The sequence below is a fragment of the Malassezia restricta genome, chromosome I (genome assembly GCF_003290485.1).
Source record: "Malassezia restricta chromosome I, complete sequence".
In the NCBI taxonomy this organism is placed as follows: domain Eukaryota; kingdom Fungi; phylum Basidiomycota; class Malasseziomycetes; order Malasseziales; family Malasseziaceae; genus Malassezia; species Malassezia restricta.
The window spans coordinates 385,545-407,897 of NC_040193.1; the positions used below are offsets into that span (position 1 = coordinate 385,545).

The window sequence follows — 22,353 nt, forward strand, 5'->3', positions numbered from 1 at the left end:
CCTACGTACTTAGCAGCAGCCGCCGTTGTTCGTGGGCTGCACACTCTGGCCCTGGCCGACCTTGAGGGACGACTTGCCTGCACTGCCGTTCTGCATCGCCGACACACCCATGCGGTCCTTGATCTGCTTGGCCATCGTCAAGAAAGCCTGCTCGACGTTCGTAGCATCCTTCGCACTCGTCTCGAGGAAGGGAATGCCCAGCTCGTCCGCGAGCTGCTTCGCCGCATCAAAGTCGACAGCCTTGCTGCTTGTCAGATCCGCCTTGTTGCCCACGAGCAGCTTGTTAACGCCCTCACACGCATAGCGCTCAATCTCCTGCAGCCACTGCTTCACATTCGCGAAGGTCGATTCATCCGTCACGTCGTACACGACAATGATGCCATGCGCACCGCGGTAGTACGACGACGTAATCGTCCGGAACCGCTCCTGGCCCGCCGTGTCCCAAATTTGCAGCTTGACCGTCTTGCCCTCCAGCTCAATCGTCCGGATCTTAAAGTCAACACCAATCGTAGATATATACGACTCCGTATACGTGTCGTCGGCAAAACGCAGGAGAAGACACGACTTACCCACGCCCGAGTCACCAATCAGCAAAAGCTTGAACAGATAGTCGTAGTCTGGGGACAGGCCCGTCATGCTATGCAGTCGAGAGGAAAAAAGAGGCGGTGCGACGGCCGCCGCCGCGTACGTGGAGCCACAATCGTGGATGTATGCACGACGCACGCGTGATCCCTAGGCTGACACAATCTTACGTATGTGCCCTGTCCCCCACACCGCTCCCTCGTCGTGGCCGCGTAGCTTCTCCGAACCCACAATGGTGAGTGAGTCGTTCGTCCATGCATGCGCCGGCGGCGCCGGTGGCCTCGTCGCCATGACAGCTACGTATCCACTCATGGGCATCTCAACGCGAGCTGCCGTCGACCAGTCCAAGAACCCAGGCGAGTCCCTCGTCAAGGCCATCACCACTGTCATGGCAAAGGAAGGCATCACTGGTCTGTATGACGGTCTCAGCTCGTCGCTTATCGGCATCGGTGTGACCAACTTTGTCTACTACTTCTTCTTCGAGGCCATGCGCGAGTTTATCCTCACATCCAAGCGCATCACGCGGTCGTCCAAGGCCAAACTCGGCGCTCTCACCACCACCGAAAGCATTCTGTCCGGTCTCGTGGCTGGTATCACGACGGCCTTGATCAGCAATCCCATTTGGGTGATCAATACGCGCCAAACTGTGCGTGTATCACAACAAGACACCACGGGCGCCAACAAAGTTGTGGCGCGCAAGTCGTTCTTGCAAACCCTCAACCATATCGTCGAGAAGGACGGCGTACGTGCCCTGTGGAAGGGTATCGGCCCTGCCTTGGTGCTCGTCACCAACCCCGTGCTGCAGTACACGGCTTTCGAGCAGCTCAAGAACTGGCTCGTGAATATTCGCTTCGTGTCGCGCGGCAACACACCAGCGGCTGCCAAGCCACTGCTCTCTGACCTCGACTTTTTCTGGCTCGGCGCCCTCAGCAAGCTGATTGCCACCAGCATCACGTATCCACAGATCGTCATCAAGTCACGGCAACAGGCCATGTCCCACGACTCGTCCAGCGACCGCAAAAAAGTCAATGTCTGGTCGGCCATGACCGAGGTCGTACATAACGAAGGCGTCGGCGGTCTGTACCGCGGCATTTCGTCCAAGCTGCTGCAGTCGATCCTCACCGCCGCGATCCTATTCGCTTCCAAAGAGCGTATCTACAAAATGACCAAGGCCGTGCTGGTCCATGTGTAAACGCGACCTTGTATCTAGATCAGGCGAGTGATGCCTCATACCGCTCCCATCGGCCCTGTCTGAATAGATGTGTAATTCGCTCGTCGTCTGCACAAGCGCACAGAGCAACAGTAGCTGGTGCCTTGGCACCGGCAGATTCCCATGCGTGCTGCACATCCTCACACAGCCGCAGCAGCCGCCGCTCCGTCGGTGTCGATAGCGACTCGTTCCCCTGCGGTTTGGGGCCACTGGCCACCGACGCAAGACTTTGGGGCTCAAGACGGATGTGCGTCAGAAGGGTAGCTGTCTGGACTTGTCGGACGTGCCATGAGCGCTGGCCATTCAAGTTCACTCGTTGCAAAGCCACAGAGAGAGCAGCATCATCCAGCACGCCATCGATCCAAACAGCATTGCCGTACGGAGTCCTAGGCGACACGTGGCGACGCGCTTCAAGAGCCGAGCGGGCCGGCTGCGTCGCTGCATACTCGGTCAGCAGCACCGACGGAATGCGCGTGTCTCGCGTACGTCGCACGCGCACGTCGGCATCGCGGGCAGGCGACACAAGCGGGCCTGTATAAAGCAAGCCGGACAACGTGCAAAGTTCCGTCTCCAGATGGTACATGCGAGCCAACTGCTCCACGAAGGTCAAGAGGTCCATATGGACTTTGATAGGCTCACAGCCACGGCGAAGAGCGTATGAAGCGAGGAGGGAGTGCACCTGCGCAGCAGCTCGGGGTGACTGCACAAATTCATTCAGCACATCCTGCACAGCCTGTGCCCCACGCGGATCTTGGGCGACGTACTGGACAAGCGCCGGTGCATACGATACATGCTCGCTCCGCACGTCCAAACCCAGTGCACGAGCAAAGCGGGCGTTTCGCTGTGCCACCTTACAGGCTGGTGTGCATGAGAGCATGGGTACAGGTTCGCGGTCGACACCAGGAGCTGCCCCGCACACATCGAGTTGCTCACGATGACCGCACTCACAGTGCCGAAGAATCATGGCACGACACGGCTCGCTCGTATCGCATGCGACGGGCGCATGACACGGCCGTTCACATGGATGCCCACATAGCGGGCGCGGTCGACCACACACCTGCTTACACGGTGGGCATTCACCTTCCGCGTGACAAGCCCCAGAACATGTATGTTGACCACATGCTAAAGTTCGACGGCACGGAGCACTGCACCGCACATTTTTTCGGCTGCAAGGCACAGCAGGAAGAGTCGTGCGTCCACACATACATACCTTGTTCGTAAGATGGACACAGGGGGGGCAGGGGGTATCAGGTGGATGACACGTGTGAGAAATTTTGGGATGACCACAAGGGGGCGGTGGCAAAGAACACGGATACGAGCACTCGACTTGCGTGCCGCATGGCACAGGTGGATCTAGTACAGTGCGCCCACATGTACAGCTCACTTCGGTAAACGTTGACCGCAGGCATGGTGCGCATGCGCCGCGATGACACGGCGCATCGCATGTGTGGCGGCCGCACGACAGAGGCTTTTGGCAGCGCACGTGGCATGCATGGTAGTGCATGGGATCGAGCAGCGACAGGTCGGTGGGCAGCATCTTTTTCGGAACACTCGCTTGGTACGCAAGTGGACAGCATCGCTGTTGACATACATGTTTGCCACAGTGCCGCGAAACTTTACAGATCTGATCACATAGGAAAGGCTCGTTTGAGACTTTGGCTTCACAGCACATCACACGTCGCTTGGATGCACCGCAGCGACAGACCTGCAGCACGGACGCTTCGCATGGCGGGCACGGCCCGATGTGGCACGTAGCCGAGCATGCATGGCCACAGGACGCATGAATTTTGCCACACGAAGCCTCACAGGTCGGGATAGGGTCGCGGCAATCCAAGCGGTCCAATAAAGGCGTGCGACCACAAGGACATGTCCGAACCTGATCAGGGCCGTACGGACAAGGCGCCACTCCCGTACGGATGTGGCACGGCTTCTGGCATGTGTGGTGTCCACATGCTAAGGGTGCGCCACACGGCTCTTGGCATGACCAGCATGCACGGAGGCCAGCCGCCTCGGGCGGACGCTCACCGCATGTAATGGTGCGCGCATGGCGTCCGCAAAAGCATGGTACATCCGCCAGGATCTCCGCGCACGGTGCACATGGACCGGCATGGCACGGCTGAGCACATGTGTGGTGGCCACACGCCAGACTTTTTCCGCATGCATTCCCGCAGGATAGACGGCCGCCTGTTTCAGGAGGCAATTGAGAGCACCGGACGTGCATATGTGGCTCTTTGCCACAGAAGCACGCTACTTCGACTGTGGCAGCACAGGGCGGGCACGGCCCTGGATGACATTTATTGGCTGGGCAGCCGTGCCGCTTGCATCCGCGTTTGCATCGACCACCGCAGGAATGCGGCACTCCATGAGATGGCGGGTGCGGATTCGATACGCGGTGGCACCAGCACTTGTACGTGCGTGGCACATCATGCTTCACGTCTTGGCAGCCGGGGCATCGCCAGTGCCCTGGCATGTCTCGTATACTGGCTTCTTGGTGCAAAGCATTCTGTTCCTTGATTTGCGTTACACTTCTTTCGGCCCAGGTTCGGACGCAGGACAGGTGTAGGACTGCATAACATCGCGTACAGGACCAGATAGGATGCTTGCGTTTAATCGCATTATAGCATATGATGCAGTCGTATTCACCCTGGGAAATTTCAGTTACAATGCGCGATCTTAAGTCAGTATATTCTCGCACTGTCGGTGGTGGTGCAGGTGCGGATGCCTCTTTTTGATGAGTGAGCTTGGCGCCAAACTTGCGTGAAGACTTGCGGTCGGATGCATGGTGGTGAGACGGGGTATGTTCTTGATCATGGGAGTGCTCCTTATTCTTGGTAGCACGAGAAGGGCGGCCTCGTCCACGACTCCGCCTTGTTCCACGCTGCGGCGGTGCAGACGACGGCGTCGAAGACGACGACATGTCGCACGACGCAAACAAAAAAAAAAAGTGACCAATTTTTCCACATGCATCCAAAGAAACGCACTTGCAGCCATCTTCCACCTCGCCACACCTACCGAGGCTCTACGGAGACCATGTCGGCCGTGCGAAGTGCAGCGCATCCGCCTGTTCGCCTGGTTCCAATCTCGCCTGCTGCTTTACAGCCGCCTAGCGCTGTTGTAAAGATGAACTGTCCACCGGCACTTCAGTACCGCACGCAACTATTCTCTCTGTCTTTATACCCCTTACACGCACGAATTGACCAGCCACGCCAGAATCGCATGCCACCCGTTCTCGGTCCGCCATGGCTGCCATTTCCACCTTCACCAGATACGCATAATGCGCGGCATATAAGGCGATACCGCGAGCTCATGTACGATATCGAGCACAAGACGCCGCGTCTTTATGCCTCCATCCTCATCAGCAAAAAACGTGTACATAAGCACGCGGTTGTGCGCAATAGGTGCCGTACGCGCCTTATGGCTGCACTGCAACAGCTTATACGACGAGAAAAGGATATGCCTGTCCATTCTTGTACGTATGATTGTACTTACGTGCCAGTACATGCCTACATTTTTTTTGGAACGAGCTACTTGTTTTCCGCCGAGTCTGTTGTCATCGAGCAAGAAGTGCGTCGCGCTTTACTCGCGGTCGGAAGCAAGGCGCTGCGTCTGACCGCCAGGCACCCATCACGATCGAAGCCCCTGTAGGGCATGTGATTGGGTACGAGGCTCGTGTGGCCTATCACGTGACGCACATGTGCGTGCGTCCGGTTTTGTCAGACTCGTCATTTGCACGAGGCCACCTATCGTGAACGAAGCGCGCCGATCTGCCGCGTGGGCACACCGTTTTTCCACCACACATCTCACTCGCGTTGCCCTTGTCCCCTCCGTTCTCATGTCCCAGCCCACGAGCACAGGTGTACAGGCACATCGCGGAGCAGAAAAGCTTGAGCAGGACACGAAAGGCGAGTCGGGTCTCCCGCAGCCTGCCGTTCACTCGCAGCGGCCCAACAAGCGCGTGTTGCACCCGTCGATCATCATTGCCATTTGGATCGCGTTTAGCAGTGGCGTCATTGTGTACAACAAGTATCTTCTTGTGAATCTCCACTTTCCGTACCCTGTATTCCTTACGACGTTCCACATGGCTTTCGCTGCTGTGGGCACGCGCTTGCTCGCCCGGTATACGAACTTGCTGGATGGACTAGCTAATGTGGACATGACTATGGAGCGCTGGTACCGAAACATTTTGCCGATTGGTGTGCTGTTTTCGGCTAGTCTGATTCTGAGTAACATGGCATACCTGCATCTGAGTGTGCCGTTTATCCAGATGCTGAAGGCGTTCACGCCCGTGGCCGTGCTGATCATCTCGTTCTCATTTGGTCTGAAGCAGTTGTCCACTACACTTACGGCGATTGTCGTCATGATCTCGTTCGGTGTGGCCACTGCGTCGTACGGTGAGCTGGAATTCAACATGACCGGCTTTATCTTCCAGGTGCTTGCTATTGCTTTCGAGAGCACGCGTCTCGTCATGGTTCAGGTGCTTCTCCAGGGTCTTAAGATGGACCCACTCGTGAGTCTTTACTACTTCTCGCCTGTGTGTGGTGCGCTTAATATGATGGTCTTGCCGCTCCTCGAGGGCCTCCAGCCATTCCGTGCACTTGCTCAGCTTGGTCCCCTTGTGCTCTTGTCGAATGCAGGCGTCGCCTTTGGTTTGAATGTGGCTTCTGTGTTTTTGATCGGTGCCGCTTCGTCGCTTACGCTCACGCTCGCCGGTGTGCTCAAAGATATTCTGCTCATTATCGGCTCCATGTGGATCTTGGGCAGCACTGTCACAGGCCTCCAGTTTGTTGGCTATGGTATCGCTCTCGCTGGTCTGGTCCTGTTCAAGACCCACAAGGGATAATTTTCGTCTGCATATTCCCTTGGCTTCACAGCCATCCTGTCTTTTTCTCTTCTTCTATCGCTTGCATTAATTTTCGTAGATATCCACATCACGCGCACAATGCACTCGTCGTTTCTTGGATTCGCGGTGCGTGTCAGGACTGGGCTTTTCGTCCAGCACAAGGCATGTCCATGGTACCTGCTTGGCGGCGGCTGTGGACGATTCCTGCACCACCACCTCGTGCTTTGCCTCGTCCACACCCAGAAGCTGTACCGTCCACACGGCGCCCTGCATCTTGATGCGCACAGGCATGGGGAATGCGAGCGCACGTAGCTTGTCACGCACAGCCTCGTGACGCCGTTGCATGTCGATGGCACGCCGATGAGGATTGTGTGCGCGGCACAACACCACGGCACGCTCTTCCGGAGCATCTGAGGACGAGCGTACACCCTCGAGCTGATCGGCCGTCTCGCGCGCACAAATATCCAGCAGCCATCCGCTTGTTTCGTTGAGGGCACAGCTCACATGCACTGCATGCACGCAGCGGCCCTTGGTGCACTGGATCTTGGCACCATGCAAGCGGTCTGCTGGATCGGTGCACACTTGACATTTGAGGGTCCATCGCGAGCGTTCAATGGTGGCTGCACCTTGCACCTGTGACGAAGCATCGACCCATGTTTCGGGCAGAAAACAGGCACACAAGCGATGCGCCATGTACGGCGAAGCCGACGCGGAAAGTGACTTTTTTGCGTTCGTGCGCTCGAGGGCCGCACAGGCCTCAGCTGGGACGGGCACGAGGGTATCCAAGGAGGTATCATGGGGACAAAAGATGCACTTGTGGCCTAGCGCAACAGGTTCTGACTGCTGCTCCGTGGGCCACCATGCGTTCACGTCGAAGTGCACGCTCTCTTGTGCGAGCGGACAGCGGCAGTAGTCTGCGCGTCGGCCGATCTCGATCCAGGTCGGGAGCGCAAAGTTGACGCTCTCGGCGCAGTTGAAGCCGAGATTGTAGCCAGAGTGGTAGCCATAAGGGTACGTAATGACAAATTCATGTGCATGCTGCACGAGGCGCAGTGGCTGGATGCCATGACTCGCGAGCACCGATGGCGACACGAGGAACGATTTGTGGCGCAGAAAGTGCGCACACTTGCGCGCCTCTGCCGGGAACGTTGATGCCATCACCGACTCGAAGCGCTTGCGGTCGGCCTGGCGGATGGCGTACCACTGCTTTGGTGCGCCGAAATGAATATAGTTGATCGAGTAGAGGTCCATGTCTTCCACGTGCCACGCGAACGACGCACGCCACATGCCAAAGTACAGGTACGGCGTCGTGACGCCTGGCAGTGCGCATTTGAGTGTGCGAGATAGCAGGCTATCAAGCGTGCCGACATTCCATTGCGTAGTGCGGTCATCGAATAGGGTGCCCTGTTGATCCGCGCCGTACATGGGCGGCATGCCGAGATTCAGGGTGCGCCAGTATTCAGCCTCGATGGCACGGCAGGACGGCACGTCCCAATCCCGCACAGATACGTGGTGACCTGCATCACGTTCGGCGTCGGTGAGTGCCTCGTTCAGCCAGCCGTGTTCAAAGTCAAAGGTGTCCCAGTCTTGGGGCGTCGTGGCCTTGCATTTCGGCACGGAACGCTGCGAGGCCTCGCGACTGAGGCCGCCACTGCGCGTGAGTTTGCCGGGAGCATCGATCGGTGGTGCATCGCTGGAAGTGTATGATCTCGAGTGCTGATGTGCCACTTCTGCCGCTCGGTTCGCGGCGACTTGGCGGCGTATGCGCGACATGGCCGGCCCGCGCTGGCACATGCATAGATCGGACCACTGCTTGGCGTCGTATGGCTTGGCACGCGTCACATTCGTCTGCTTCCACCGGCCAGGTCCAGCGGCGAGAAAGTGCTGGGTGATGGCGTGGCGGATGCGCACCTTGCCGAGATGCGCATGCTTTGGATCAGCATCGGGACGCAGGCGCGGTAGAGCCTCGACCCACTCGCGCGGCGGCACGATCTTGACGATGCCTGTCTGCATGCCCCATGCATCAATGGCCTGACAGAAGGCATAAAAGTCGGCAAACTGCGCCATGGTCGGCTCGAATACCGGCACGCCCGGCAACGATGCAGAGGGATTTGCATCCGGCCCTGCAGATATATGCGCTTCGGAGTCTGTGGCGTAAAAATACGACGGCTGAATGGCCTCGCAAGCCATGGCCACCGGCGTCGGGGGTGCCTGAGACGTGGGGGACCGAGAGACGCGCGTCCTTTTTTTGCTTAGTCACATAGGGCACGGCTTTCCTCGCTGCGTGTCTTGCTCTGTCGGCCGCCATGTCGACGAGTGCGAAGACTGCGGGGCCGGCGTCGAAGCCGCACGACTACAAGGCCCACTTTACACGCACGCGAGGCAAGTATGACACGGCGATGGAGCGCAACGCGGCGCTGCAAGGTGCTGCGGCGAAGATGATCGCCAAGCAGCAGAAGCTGCAGGAGGAGCTAGATTTCCTTCTCGACGCGATCCACGACGTCGAGACCAAGGCACGCACGGGCGATCTCGTCTTTCGACCGATCGCTATCCCGCCGCAGCGCGATGAGCCCGTGACCGCGGCCAAACCCAAAGCTCCTAAGAGGGCGCGCGCCAAACCCCGTCGTCAGCCCCGCGCTTCGACGGCCGCGGTCACCGAGTACTCTGACGATGATGTGCCAGCGCAGCCAGAGCACCGGCAGGACGGTGATGCCGAGGCGGATCATACGGACGCCGATCCATCGGTGACCATGCAGCCTATCGACGACATGCCCTCATCGACGCCAGAGCACGACGCCTCCGCCAAGCGACCACGCGACGACGGCGAATCACCTGACGCACACGTACCTGATGACGACCACGGCTCGCCGAAGCGGCCGCGTCTGTTTGTAGCCTAGTCTCGAAGCCCAGGGGCCTCCCTCCACACTACCATCATCGTCGTCATGGCCTTCCTCCTCAGGCACGGGCGGTGGGGCGTGGCGTGCCCCCGATTCGTGCGTGCGTACGCCCAGCGTGTGGCGCAGTATAGGCCGCTGCCTGACCCGAGTGTTGCGTGGCGTGCGGACGAAGCGGAGGAGGCGCGGCGCGTCGCGCTCCAGCGGCACATGCCGTTTGCCGAGGCGGATGCTGTGGCGCTGCCTGCGATGCACGCCTCGCTCGCGCATATGCGCGCCGAGCGCACGAAACTCGAGAATGAGCAGCAACACATCGGAGCTACGATACCAAGGCTGGCGCAGTCCCAGGGCGATCCTGAGCGCCTCATGCAGCTTCGTGGACGTGCGCGGGAGCTGCGGACGGTGCTGCGTGAGCTCAGTCAGCGCATCGACGATGCGAGTGCGCGCTCGCTCGAGATCCGCTCGGCGTGGCCGAACCGCATGCATCCCGACGTGCCGATCGGGCCCGAGTCGGCCTCGCGTGTCGTGGTCGTGCACGATGCACGGGCGGGTGCCTCGGCGCTCCCTGGCGTCTCCCTGCCGTGCTCGCAGCACGAGTTTGATGCGTGCATGGAGCAGGCCCTCGTGCCGCGGCCTGAGCGTGATCACCTATCTCTCGCCCATGCTATGCCGGACGGCGGCGTCGATATGGCGGCCGGCCTCACGACGACTGGCCCATCGTGGCCGTACCTGATCGGCACGCTGTCGATGCTCGAGCATGCGCTGTGCCAGTATGCGCTACATGTGGCGCAGAAGCATGGATTTGTGCCCGTGTCCGTGCCGGACGTCGTCAAGACGGATATAGCCGAGCGGTGCGGATTCCGACCGCGTGACGAAGCGGCGGCGCAGACGTACTTTGTCGATACGCGGCGCGACGTGAGCGACGCGGCGGGCCTGTGTCTGGCAGGCACGGCTGAGATCCCACTGGCGGCCCTCGTCGCGAAGCACACGTACGATGCGCGCGGTCCCTCCGGCACGGGCGACGTGCGGCACATGGCGCTGCCGATCCGCCTCACGGCCCTGGGCCATGCGTTTCGCGCGGAAGCGGGCGCTCGTGGTGCAGATACGCGCGGACTCTACCGCATCCACCAGTTCTCGAAAGTCGAGCTCTTTGCCGTGACGACGCCGGACGAGAGCGATCGGATGCTCGAGTCGCTGCGTGAGGTCCAGCAGGACATGGTCGAGGGCCTGGGCCTGCTGTATCGCGTGCTGGACATGTCGTCGGAGGAGCTCGGCGCGAGTGCGTACCGCAAGTACGATATCGAGGCGTGGATGCCGGGCCGCGGAGCGTGGGGCGAAATATGCTCGGCGTCCAACTGCACGGACTACCAGGCGCGGCGACTCGCGATCAAGTACCGCGACGCCGAGAGCGGCAAGAACACGTACGCCCACACGCTCAACGCAACGGCCGCCGCGATTCCGCGTCTGCAGCTCGCGCTCCTCGAGACGTACGCCTCGACGCGCCTCGCCCTGCCATCGACGCTTCGTCCGTTCTGGCTCGGCGGACCGAAGGACCCGCGTGTCGAGTGGATCGATCTGCGCGCGCCATCGACCATCGCTCGCGCACACGCGCAGCTGCGTGCCATCGCACAGCGCACCGGCGCGAAGCCTGCGCCCCTCCTCCTCGCCTTTGCGATCCTGCACGAGCTGACGGCACTCGTGCCCCTCTTTGTGCTCGCGTTCGTGCTCACCACGCTCGGAGCCGGCGACGCGATCCTCAGGAGCATCGACGCGGCCATTCAGCACGTGGCGCCGTCGGAGCACGACCGCCTCTCGGCGTGGATCGACCGTGGATCGCACATGGCACGGCGCCTGTCCCACCGCCTCGGCACAGACGCATCGGCGAACCCGGCGGCCTGGCTCACGAGCCTCACGGCCTCGTACGTCGTCGTCAAGCTGCTCCTGCCCGTCCGCATCGCCGCCTCCCTCGCCCTCGCACCCGTCACCGCCCGCGCCATGGTCCGGTGCTGGCGGCGTACATAGCCTCTCCACCTGTCGGCACGGCCTTTTTCATGCTGGTGGCCATTGTGGGCCTGGCGTGTGCAGGCAAGACGGCCGTAGCCGAGTACCTCGAAACGCAGCATGGATTCCAGCGCATTACACTGAGCGGCGAAGACGGTCCGACAGACTTTGCCTCGCCTGACGCCATGCTGCACCATGTCACGGCGCACTGGCGCACCCGGTTTGTCACCCTCGATCTCGACACGGCGCCCCTGATCGACCTATTTGAGAAGCGGCCGTTCTTCCTGCTGATCGGCGTCGAGGCGCCGCTCATGCAGCGGTGGCATCGTGCGTGCATGCGCGCGCACGTCGGCGGACAGGCGCCCATGTCGCTCGAGTCGTTCGTCTCGTACGACGATGCCATCCTGTACGGCGTGCCGCCCGAGACGGACGACGCAGACACGAGCGTGTCGACCGACATCGCCAACATGTCGCTCATGAGTCACAGCGGCGCGACCGTATCGGCGTCGCTCCCATCCGCCGGCCACACGCTCACCGGCCTCCTCCAGCGCTGCCACTTGCGCATCGCCAATACCTTTGCGCACGTCGACGATCTGCATGCACACCTGCACACACTCGCCCTGCCCTCGCTGCACCGACTGCGCCCCACTTGGGACACGTACTTCGTGCGCCTGTGCACACTCGCGGCCATGCGCTCCAACTGCATGAAGCGCCGCGTCGGCGCCGTGATTGTGCGGCAGCACCGCGTGCTATCGACCGGCTACAACGGCACACCCAGCGGCCTGCTCAACTGCAACGAGGGCGGCTGCGCTCGCTGCAACGAGAGCGCGCCGTGCGGCAGCAGCCTCGACGAGTGCCTGTGCCTCCATGCCGAGGAAAACGCCCTGCTGGAGCTGGGCCGCGACCGCGGCGGCGCCCAGGGCACGGTGCTCTACTGCAACACATGTCCCTGCCTCCGGTGCGCCGTCAAGATCGTGCAGACAGGCGTCATGGAAGTCGTCTATCAACTCGAGTACAGTATGGACGATCGCAGCGCCCGCATCTTCCAGCAGGCCGGCGTGGCCGTCCGGAAATACATCCCACCATTCTAGTGACACACGGCGCCACTCTCGCCGACGGCCGTCCGCACATGGCGCGTGTACGATGCACCGATCATCGCACCGATCACAAGAGCACCCAGCAGCCATGCATTGTACGTCATCATGACCAGCATCAGGAAACAGGACAACGACACTTGGGCGCCATACAAAACCGTGGATACCATTCGTAGTCGCGCCGGCGTCTGTAGTGTACGCGGCATCACTCGCAGGATCACAGAATGCTTGCTCACATCGCCCTCGAGCGCATCATCGTGCACTAGGGGCATCACACGCCGCGGCCCTGAGCGCGTCCGCATCGGAACATCATCACTCGCACGGTACAGCAGCGTGCCGTTGTGCGCCGCCTCCGTATGCGCCACCGCCTCGTCCACTCGCCGCAACGCCAGCTTCAGCCACTCGTACGCAAACGCGAAGAGGCACACAAGCACACACGACACCAGCATCTGCCGCTCCGTCCTCACATGCCAAGACTTGAACACCACGCACATGCCTTTCGTATCCGTATTCCACACCATCGCCATGCGACACATATCCATCGATCCATGGCCTTGATGCACCTCGTGCATACTCATATCGTGCCCCGCATGCCCGTCCATCCCAGCCATGTCGTGATGCATCATCGCATGGTCCATGATACAGGCACGTGGAAGGTGGAGACACGGAACTAGACCTACCATGCCACCCTTTCAGCCGAGTCAGCATCCGCATCGCCGGTGGAATCCGCTGCTGCAAACCTTCGTGCTATGCTCACCGCACAGGACGCAGCGGCCATGGCAAGGCGCACAGGAATCGGCAGACCTGCCACCTTTGCCCGTGTATCTCGACACGTGCTACTTGTGCCCCGGCAACACGCGCGCAACAGGGGCCCACAACGACCCGTACACCCAGACGTTTGTGTTTGAAAACGACTTTGCCGCCCTCAAGGATGTACACGTCGAGGCACAAGACACCGACACCCACTTCGGCCTCTTCCGCATGGCGCCCGCGCGGGGCAAGTGCTATGTCGTGTGCTTTCACCCGCACCACAACCTCACCCTAGCACAAATGACAACGGCGCCGTACAGTGCCGAGTCCCACATCATCCCTATTATACATACGTGGCGCGATATGTACATGCGCATCACTGCTGAAAACCCTTTTGTTCAGTACATCCAAGTCTTTGAGAACAAAGGCAGCGCCATGGGATGCAGCAATCCACATCCTCACGGCCAAATCTGGGCACTCGATTACGTGCCCAGCGAGCCTATGAAGGTCATGAAAAGCATGTATGACTTTAGCGCCGATCCAGCCAACGAACATGCACCAGGCCCTCGCCACCCTCACGGGCGCCCACATCTCCTCCTGGCGTACGCGCACATGGAACTCCACGCCCCAGGAAGACCACGTATCGTAACTCTCAACGACGATTTCGTCGCTCTCGTGCCGTTTTGGGCTGTATGGCCTTTTGAAATCATGGTGCTGCCGTACAAGCGCTTTCTCGGGTCCCTCCAAGACTTGACCGATGCCGAAATAGCGTCCCTGGCACACATCTTGGGCGAAGTTACTTGCCGTTACGACAACCTCTTCCGGACATCTTTTCCATACTCCATGGGCATCCATCAAAAGCCTGTCTCACATGCACAAGATTCATTGGCCTTGTATGCCCTGTTCCATATCCACTTTTATCCACCCCTCCTCCGCAGTGCCACCGTACGGAAATTCCTTGTTGGGTACGTCTTTTCACACGCTTCACTGACATCAGGTTTGAAATGATGGCAGAGCCACAGCGAGATATCACCGCGGAGAGTGCAGCAGAAAGACTACGAGCATGCGATACGACACACTACCTCTCCAGTGACGCGCGTACATAAGATGCTGTAGAGCCCGTTCCTTGCGCGGTCATAAAGCCATGCGCATCATTGGTCCATTCAAAAAAAAACTTGCTACGGCTTGGACCCTGCACTGCATCAACATGTATGCAAGAACCATGTCCCAACGTCATCCCATACGTCAATCTTCGCACGGCCCCCTCCCTAAGTCGTCAACTAGTCATAGACGATGAGAAAGATTTTTCCAGTACTCGATCACTCTATGTCACACCGTCTCCCATGCACACTATAAATGCGCACGGCTCATGCAATACAAACGCTTTGTTGCAGTTGAGTACGATCTCCTACAGGGATCGTTCCAAAGGCTAGACCCAACAACCTCTTCTCGCCACTCTTTTAGCATGAAGTTCATTACAGTTTCGAAGGTGGCCGTGGCTATCACGCTCGCTAACATCGCTGCGCATGTGTCAGCTGTGCCAGTTGAATCCACGCCTGGGTCCGTTGATGTGGTTGTCCGTAATCTTGGCCAGGCCAACTCTTCATACTCTCACTATGCCCCTGTTGCGAAATTTGAAGCTACACAATTGAGACGAAGCGACCTTCTCAACGTGAAAGAAGATTGTGTTGACATCGACCATGATGACAGCCATATCGGTGACGATCAAACCAGCGGCAATGGAGGCAACGGTGGCAACGGAGGCGATGGTGGAAATGGAGGCTCTGGAAGCTCTGGTGGCGACGGCGGCAACGGTGGAAATGGAGGCGATGGTGGAAATGGAGGCTCTGGAAGCTCTGGTGGCGACGGAGGCGACGGTGGCAATGGTGGCAACGGAGGCAACGGCGGCAATAGCTCACCGGGCAAGCCAAAGCATCATCCTAGCCATGGCGGCAATGGAGGCAACGGAGGCGATGGCGGCTCTGGAAGCTCTGGTGGCAACGGCGGCAACGGTGGAAATGGAGGCGATGGCGGCTCTGGAAGCTCTGGCGGCAACGGGGGCGATGGCGGCAACGGAGGCAACGGCGGCAATAGCTCACCGGGCAAGCCAAAGCATCATCCCAGCCATGGCGGAAACAGAGGTCACGGCGGCAATGGCGGTGATGGTGGAAGCGGCGGCAGCGGAATCCCTGGCGGAAATGGCGGCCATGGTGGCAACGGAGGTAATGGCGGCCATGGAGGTTCTGGAAGCCGTGGCGGTCATGGAGGCGACGGCGGCAACGGAGGCAATGGCGGAAACGGCGGCAAAGGAAGCCCTGGAAGCCCTGGTGGAGTTGGAAGCCCTGGCGGAAATGGCGGTAAAGGAGGCCCTGGCGGCAGTGGCGGCAACGGAGGTAACGGCGGCCCAGGAAGCGCTGGTGGAAACGGCGGTAACGGAGGCAATGGCGGCAACGGAGGTAACGGCGGCCCAGGAAGCGCTGGTGGAAACGGCGGTAACGGAGGCAATGGCGGCAACGGAGGTAACGGCGGCCCAGGAAGCGCTGGTGGAAACGGCGGTAACGGAGGCAATGGCGGTAACGGAGGTGACGCTGGCTCTGAAAGCTCTGGAGGCAACGGGGGCAATGGCTCACCAAGCAAGCCAAAGCACCATCCCAGCCATGGCGGAAATGGAGGTCACGGCGGAAATGGAGGCAATGGAGGAAATGGCGGCAACGGAGGCCCAGGAAGCCCCGGTGGAAACGGCGGCAACGGGGGCAACGGCGGCAATAGCTCACCAAGCAAGCCAAAGCACCATCCCAGCCATGGCGGAAATGGAGGTCACGGCGGAAATGGCGGCAATGGCGGCAACGGAGGCCCAGGAAGCGCTGGCGGAAACGGCGGAAACGGAGGCAATGGTGGTAACGGAGGCGACGCTGGCTCCGGAAGCTCTGGAGGCAACGGGGGCAATGGAGGCACTGGCGGAAATGGCGGCAATGGCTCACCAAGCAAGCCAAAGCACCATCCCGACTCTGGTGGAAATGCAGGCAACGGGGGTAACGGAGGCGACGCTGGCTCTGGAAGCTCAGGCGGCAACGGGGGCAATGGAGGCAACGGCGGAAATGGCGGAAAAGGAGGCCCAGGAAGCCCCGGTGGAAACGGCGGTAACGGAGGAAACGGCGGCAACGGGGGCAATCCAGGAAATGGCGGAAACACAAGTCCAGGAGGCTCAGGTGGCAATGGAGGTAACGGAGGTAACGGGGGCAATGGTGGCAATGGGAGCAATTCTCCGAACCGGTCACCTAGAAAGAGCAGCAACTGGCCGCTCAAGACTGGAACCCCCCGTAAAACCGCGAATAATAAGTCCGCTACTCCAACAGCGGTTACAAAGTCTCGGAAGCCTTCGCCCATTTCCACAAGTTGTGACACTGAGACAAGTGAAACAACTTCAATCTTAAAATCATCAACTTCAACGACCACAGAATCAATGCCGAACGCGAAAACCACAACATCTTCCTCAAAAAAATCACCCAAACCAACAAAAACGCCACCAAACACGACTACTGCCGCACCGAAAACGACAGAAGCACCAAAGCCTAAAGAAACGTCTCCCACCACTACGTCCAGCGACAGCCCGGGCGGATTTAGCTTACCGGATATTGTGCCGAGCCATGACCACGATTCGAATGGTCCAGACACACAGCCATGGTTCCCGAATGGTGGAAATGATTCAAATGATTCCAACGCGCCTTGGATCCCAAGCGGAAGCCCGAATACTGGCGAGATGCCATGCCCGACCTGTGATGAGCAACCCTGGGCACCTCAACCAGTGGACTGCCCGTTCAGTAACCAGCAACCAAGCATGCCTTCACAGCCAGAAGACTGCCCATTCTGCGACCAGCAGCCTGATATCGCCCCACAGCCAGAGGGCGGTTGTGACATTTGTGACCAACAGCCCCAGATTGATTCGCCTTTCGGAGACTTTGGCGGAGGAATTGGTGGAGACTTCGACAACATCTCACAAGGACCGGGTGAGGACATGATGCCTGGTGGATTCGGTGACATGATGCCGGGTGGATTCGGTGATAACATGAATATTTTTGTTAGCGGATCTTCCGCACAGTAGTTTACATTTCAAATTTCACGTCTCAATTTATGATGCTTTCAACACTCTTACAGTGAATTGCCATCTCGTGTATTGTGTGTAAGTAGGCAGCATTGCATAGCCATATTTCAATCTAGTCTACATGCTTGTAACACGGTGGAGGTGGTGCATCGGCCGAAGCTACCGCCCATTTTTTTTCTTCCACGCCCTGGCCAGGCAACCAAAGCATCTTTTATGCAACTTGGCTTCGACTCGTATGCCTCTTGAAAGGAAAGAGTCTGCTATGCCGAGTCCGGCATCCAAAGGCAAAAAAGCACCACAGAATGAGGAAGATATTCCGTGGATATCGCTACAAGATGTGACCGTGTCAAACATACCCCCTGTGCTCACTAGGGACGGCAGCTATCTGTTTATTGTCCAGGATACAACTGTGCTCATTGTATCTCGTTTGACAAATCGAATTGTTGCGCGACTCTCAGATACTTCCATGGCAGAAGAAAACAGGCATGTGCGACCAATCACGGGCATGATGCTGAGTCTGTCCAATCCGCTACAACTCATTACTTGCTCGCTCGATGGTACCATCAAGGTTTGGGACTACTTGGAATCGACATTGCATGATAATGTGCATGTGGGACATCCTATTGTCAGAATGTGTGCCAGTTCACACTGGAAAAATCGACTGTTCATTGCAGTCTGCAAGCATGCTAACGAACAGGCTGGACCATCGTCTGGTCCCAGGACGAAAGAAGCTTCCAGTACCATGTACTCGGTCCAGATGAGTCGCGGTGTGCCTCATGCACACAAACCCCAAAAAATTGTTCGTCTGGGTAAGACGCGCCCTGTGTCGCACCTCATCCTATCTCCCGATGGTCGGTGGCTTGTGGCCACGAGTCAGGCGAAACTGCATGTACTCGATTTGAATGACACTAGCGCGGGCTTTACCAAGTTTGCCACAGAAAGCCATATAACGTCTCTTACTTTCCACCCTCACACTGATCCTGTGCGCTTTGCCACCGGTGAAACGAATGGCAAAATTAAAATATGGCACTGCTTGGAGCAAAGCAACCGCCCTGCACCCGTTGAATCAAGTGGTTGGGAGCCCGTTTCACTAACCACTGTACTGCACTGGCATGCACATGCTGTATCGGCTCTGCAGTTTACACCGGACGGTGCACAACTCCTGTCTGGTGGCGAGGAAGGTGTGCTTGTTCTGTGGAAGATGCACAGTGGCACAGCCGCCGGGAGTGACGGGCGTGAATTTGTACCGCGGCTTGGTGCTCCGATTGTGTCACTAGCCGTGGCATCTGGGTACGAAAATACCGAGCAAGAATACGTGGCGCGTCTCGCTGACGGCAGCGCTGTGTTCGTTGCGAGTCTCAGCCTAAAGCCGACGCGTGTTTTTTCTACGATCAAGTGTGATGCCATGCGTGCTATTGCCCCGGAGAACACTCACGCCAATGTGTCGCCACAGCCGTTGGCCGCAGATCTGGCCGCTGGACACTTGGTCCTACTATCGGGTCATCCATCAACCGTGCAGTTTGTCGATATGGCGACTCAGTCACATGTCCATGACATGGAAATTGCGCCCTCAAACCGTGTATCGCGACCCGATGAAGCTATTTTGACTCCTATCACTGTGTGCAACGTGGTATTTTCTGCCCCGCTTCGTGATGCCATGCATGCTGAATGGATGGCGACGATTGATGGCCGGGAGGGCGGCTCGTTCACGACAGAGCTCTCGCTGAAATTGTGGCAATGGGAATCTCGGTCTAAGACCTATGTTCTCAATACTCGCATTGATCATCCGCACAATAAGGGTGTGACATGTGTACGTTTTTCGCCCTGCTTGTCCGAAGACCCCCTGAATGCCTTTTTGTTGGCGACGACAGGAGGTGATGGGCAGGTCAAGACCTGGCGTATAGCTTCGCGCTCTCTTAAAGGTGCCCGCACCGAACATTTTTGGCTTTGTCGCTCATCGTTTTCGTACCGTGAGAGCTTGCCGCACCATGTTGCTTGGGCTCCGGATGGCTCACTCCTTGCTGTGGCACAGGGTCTGTTTGTGACATTGTGGGATCCCCAGACGCTCGTTATGCAGGCACGTCTCGCGACGCCTGAATTGAAGGATGTACATACATGTGACTTTTGCGGCCGTAAAGGCCGGTATCTTGCTGCCATGGGATCGCCATCGCGTTTGGTCATATGGGACCTCGTGTCGCAGTCTGTTGTGTGGTCCGTGTCGGATACCTTTTATGCTCAAACTGTCTATGGCGATGGTATTTTGTCTCTGCGTTCCACGAACCAAGGATCTGCCTTGGATTATGTACGCCCAGACAAACCTGGTGTCGAACGAAGCTATCGTGTCCCATTTCAACTGGACGGAGCACCCATCAATGTGTCACGCACAAAGGAGCTGGATGATATTTGCTTGTTTGGCATGCGACGACAATCTTCCTCCGCCTCGTTGGTGGGCATCGGTTCCGCCATCATGTCTCATGTCGCGCGTGCGAATGTCTCGACATCACTGCACAGCGTGTCGATGAATGATGCACGAGCGACGCTCTTTGACGAACTCTTTGGCGTGGCTGACGCGGAGCAGCAACGCGTGTCGGAAGCCATGGAGTCAGATGCACAATACTTGCAAAAGACCATGTCAACGTCAGATACCTCATCCGCCACGGCTGCGATGGAATTGTTTGCTGTGCCACCGCATCTTCTGCCAGCCATGTCCACTCTGCTCGATCCATATGTTGATGCAATTCTTCCTCCCAGTGTCCTGTCCAAGTCTGCCAAGGCGGCAGACATGTCGGCTTTGCCTGACGCAGAGGCAGCGATGGCAGAGCAAATGACACCACCACGCCTGGATGCCGTGGATCATGTCGCCCAAGCTCGCGATGCTGATATCAGTCATTTGACAGCCGTGTTCGACAAGCTGATGACAGAAGCTGTGGCCTCAACGGCTTCGTCCACGCGACTCCCATCTTTGTCTCGTGGCTCCAAAGGCAAGCGACGCTCCTTGCGCTCATCGTCCTCATAGTTTATGAATCGCCCAATTCACGCTCCATCTCTGAAGCCAAGTCCTGAAGTAGATCCTCTGTCGGTGCCGACAGCTCGTGACGATCGGCACCGTCCTGCTGCCTCAACGCATCGTCCTGTGAAGCTTTTACGCGCTCCGAAAGGTTAGGCCGGCTGCACTTCCTATTGGCATGTTCTTGATCTGAGTCCTCGTCCAAATGATGCACAGTCGAAGAGCCCATCGATGCGCCTGATCGTTGCCGTTTGCCGCTGGTGGTTTCCGCATCCGCTGTTTCTGGTGCCTCACTGTTTTCTTCTTCTTCGTCGTCTTCCTCCAGAAATGCATCCACTTCCTCTTCTGCATCGCCCCAATCCATGTCTGCGAGGTTGATCTCCGCACCTTGGCTCTCATCCTCTTCTTCTGGCTCAGGAAAAATCAGGTTCTGTGTGTCCGGAGGGATGGCATAGGCCACTTCGCCCTGTCGAACCCAGCGGCACATGGAATCGTTCAGCCATGAAGGCCATACGACATGGATCTTTTTGGTTCGATAAGCTTGCTCGGCCTTGGCTGTGCGCGCGCTCGTAGCAACCAGATGCGTGACATCGGATGTCAGTGTGCGGTGACATTTGGCACCAAACTCTTCAGCCATTCGCCATATCATAGTCGTCTCTGGCGCCTCATGCAGCGGGATAAGTCCAGAAAAAGCCAGCTCACATCCACGAAGCACTTCGCTTTTCATTTGCGAAATGACCTGGGTCACATCTGGTCTCTTTTCTTCTGCCTTGCGAGATGAGTACGCGCTGTACCACTGCTGATGTATCTCAAGCAATAGTGCTTGAATCAATTCTAATTCTGTATCTTCATCCGTCAAAACCTGTTCTGGCTCGATGATGGTGTTTTCTGTATCTTTCTTCTGCTTTTCCTCCGCTGCACGTTGTAGCGGACGGTCATCGCATTGCTCAGCAATAGCTCGCTGGTGTTCTTCATCCGATAATCCATGCGGATTCGCATCCTGTTTTTCGTTCGTTGCCGGGGCAAGCGGCTGGTGGGGACCCAAGTGGGCAGCATTAATATCACCAATCCCCACGAAAAACTCATATGGCTCGACTTTGATCAGATTTGGGCTCCAGGACCATACATCAGCGCGATCATCAATAATGACAACCATATCTGTGCTGATGGGGAATAGGCGGGCCAGGCTCTTTTGCATATCACTGCCATTTTCGTCACGCGACAAAATGCGCGCACCAAACAGGTGTCCGTCCGGATCGACTATCCGGCATATGCAGTCTGCGTAGGATCGTGTTCCCATGGTATAGACGTGCAGCTCGTATTTGCTTGCCATCGTTTGAAGAAAGTCTGACAATCCAGGACGAAGCTTGACATAATACCAGCATCCATCCTCGTCACCATCCGTGGCAAAACTTGTCACATTATTCTCGTCCAAATGCACAGGGGGATGAGACACGGTTACACCGTCCGAGCCAAGCTGGAATGCTCGCACGTCCTTGAGCACCTGCCAATTTGGGTTGTGGATATCATGTGCCCATTCCTTCACGGTAGGATCAACTGTGACATGAATGATCGTCTGATCTAAGTCCACGATCAACGCAAGCTTTTGCATCTCAATTAGGTGTCTCATATCTTCTGTATCCATACGAATGGCCTCTTCGCGCGACACTTTCACATTCGCGGAAGAATGCAAGGTGGCGAAGGTGGGCTGCCCAAATGTGTTCCTGGTCATGTTAGAATACCGCATGATACGAACTCGTCAATTTCTTTGCCACATAAGGCACAGAGACCCGTTACCTGAATGGGGTGCGTACACTCCATGCCGGACCAGCGTCTATGTATCAAGGTGTGGAGTTAGCCGCGCGACTCAATG

The 22,353-nt window shown here is 58.0% G+C and overlaps 14 protein-coding genes across 14 annotated transcripts; 9 read left to right on the plus strand and 5 right to left on the minus strand.

Moving 5' to 3' along the window:
- Window positions 1–9: 9 nt before the first annotated feature.
- On the minus strand, window positions 10–636 carry MRET_0234 (Ras-related protein Rab-1A; the record flags this gene model as incomplete). Its single annotated transcript, XM_027626861.1, has 1 exon — window positions 10–636. One exon carries the CDS (start codon window positions 634–636, stop codon window positions 10–12), a length of 627 nt encoding a protein of 208 aa, XP_027482652.1.
- Window positions 637–814: 178 nt separating this feature from the next.
- On the plus strand, window positions 815–1,774 carry MRET_0235 (solute carrier family 25 (peroxisomal adenine nucleotide transporter), member 17; the record flags this gene model as incomplete). Its single annotated transcript, XM_027626862.1, has 1 exon — window positions 815–1,774. One exon carries the CDS (start codon window positions 815–817, stop codon window positions 1,772–1,774), a length of 960 nt encoding a protein of 319 aa, XP_027482653.1.
- Window positions 1,775–1,793: 19 nt separating this feature from the next.
- Window positions 1,794–4,709, minus strand: MRET_0236 (transcriptional repressor NF-X1; the record flags this gene model as incomplete). Its single annotated transcript, XM_027626863.1, has 1 exon — window positions 1,794–4,709. The coding sequence occupies one exon, from the start codon at window positions 4,707–4,709 to the stop codon at window positions 1,794–1,796; it is 2,916 nt and encodes a 971-aa protein (XP_027482650.1).
- A 113-nt stretch (window positions 4,710–4,822) lies between these two features.
- Window positions 4,823–5,437, plus strand: MRET_0237 (uncharacterized protein; the record flags this gene model as incomplete). The annotated part of the gene is made up of 2 exons (XM_027626864.1): window positions 4,823–5,261; window positions 5,289–5,437. 2 exons carry the CDS (start codon window positions 4,823–4,825, stop codon window positions 5,435–5,437), a joined length of 588 nt encoding a protein of 195 aa, XP_027482651.1.
- A 187-nt stretch (window positions 5,438–5,624) lies between these two features.
- Window positions 5,625–6,632, plus strand: MRET_0238 (DUF250 domain membrane protein; the record flags this gene model as incomplete). Its single annotated transcript, XM_027626865.1, has 1 exon — window positions 5,625–6,632. One exon carries the CDS (start codon window positions 5,625–5,627, stop codon window positions 6,630–6,632), a length of 1,008 nt encoding a protein of 335 aa, XP_027482648.1.
- Window positions 6,633–6,698: 66 nt separating this feature from the next.
- MRET_0239 (DNA damage-responsive transcriptional repressor) lies at window positions 6,699–8,822 on the minus strand (the record flags this gene model as incomplete). The annotated part of the gene is made up of 1 exon (XM_027626866.1): window positions 6,699–8,822. One exon carries the CDS (start codon window positions 8,820–8,822, stop codon window positions 6,699–6,701), a length of 2,124 nt encoding a protein of 707 aa, XP_027482649.1.
- Window positions 8,823–8,938: 116 nt separating this feature from the next.
- On the plus strand, window positions 8,939–9,529 carry MRET_0240 (uncharacterized protein; the record flags this gene model as incomplete). Its single annotated transcript, XM_027626867.1, has 1 exon — window positions 8,939–9,529. One exon carries the CDS (start codon window positions 8,939–8,941, stop codon window positions 9,527–9,529), a length of 591 nt encoding a protein of 196 aa, XP_027482897.1.
- A 45-nt stretch (window positions 9,530–9,574) lies between these two features.
- MRET_0241 (seryl-tRNA synthetase) lies at window positions 9,575–11,548 on the plus strand (the record flags this gene model as incomplete). The annotated part of the gene is made up of 1 exon (XM_027626868.1): window positions 9,575–11,548. One exon carries the CDS (start codon window positions 9,575–9,577, stop codon window positions 11,546–11,548), a length of 1,974 nt encoding a protein of 657 aa, XP_027482516.1.
- A 29-nt stretch (window positions 11,549–11,577) lies between these two features.
- MRET_0242 (dCMP deaminase) lies at window positions 11,578–12,618 on the plus strand (the record flags this gene model as incomplete). Its single annotated transcript, XM_027626869.1, has 1 exon — window positions 11,578–12,618. One exon carries the CDS (start codon window positions 11,578–11,580, stop codon window positions 12,616–12,618), a length of 1,041 nt encoding a protein of 346 aa, XP_027482895.1.
- MRET_0243 (solute carrier family 31 (copper transporter), member 1) lies at window positions 12,615–13,259 on the minus strand (the record flags this gene model as incomplete). Its single annotated transcript, XM_027626870.1, has 1 exon — window positions 12,615–13,259. One exon carries the CDS (start codon window positions 13,257–13,259, stop codon window positions 12,615–12,617), a length of 645 nt encoding a protein of 214 aa, XP_027482894.1.
- On the plus strand, window positions 13,258–14,477 carry MRET_0244 (UDP-glucose--hexose-1-phosphate uridylyltransferase; the record flags this gene model as incomplete). The annotated part of the gene is made up of 2 exons (XM_027626871.1): window positions 13,258–14,336; window positions 14,369–14,477. The coding sequence occupies 2 exons, from the start codon at window positions 13,258–13,260 to the stop codon at window positions 14,475–14,477; spliced, it is 1,188 nt and encodes a 395-aa protein (XP_027482893.1).
- Window positions 14,478–14,740: 263 nt separating this feature from the next.
- On the plus strand, window positions 14,741–17,473 carry MRET_0245 (uncharacterized protein; the record flags this gene model as incomplete). The annotated part of the gene is made up of 1 exon (XM_027626872.1): window positions 14,741–17,473. One exon carries the CDS (start codon window positions 14,741–14,743, stop codon window positions 17,471–17,473), a length of 2,733 nt encoding a protein of 910 aa, XP_027482512.1.
- A 235-nt stretch (window positions 17,474–17,708) lies between these two features.
- Window positions 17,709–20,489, plus strand: MRET_0246 (NET1-associated nuclear protein 1 (U3 small nucleolar RNA-associated protein 17); the record flags this gene model as incomplete). Its single annotated transcript, XM_027626873.1, has 1 exon — window positions 17,709–20,489. The coding sequence occupies one exon, from the start codon at window positions 17,709–17,711 to the stop codon at window positions 20,487–20,489; it is 2,781 nt and encodes a 926-aa protein (XP_027482891.1).
- A 1-nt stretch (window position 20,490) lies between these two features.
- On the minus strand, window positions 20,491–22,301 carry MRET_0247 (RNA polymerase II subunit A C-terminal domain phosphatase; the record flags this gene model as incomplete). Its single annotated transcript, XM_027626874.1, has 2 exons — window positions 20,491–22,204; window positions 22,237–22,301. 2 exons carry the CDS (start codon window positions 22,299–22,301, stop codon window positions 20,491–20,493), a joined length of 1,779 nt encoding a protein of 592 aa, XP_027482890.1.
- Between the last annotated feature and the right edge of the window lie 52 nt (window positions 22,302–22,353).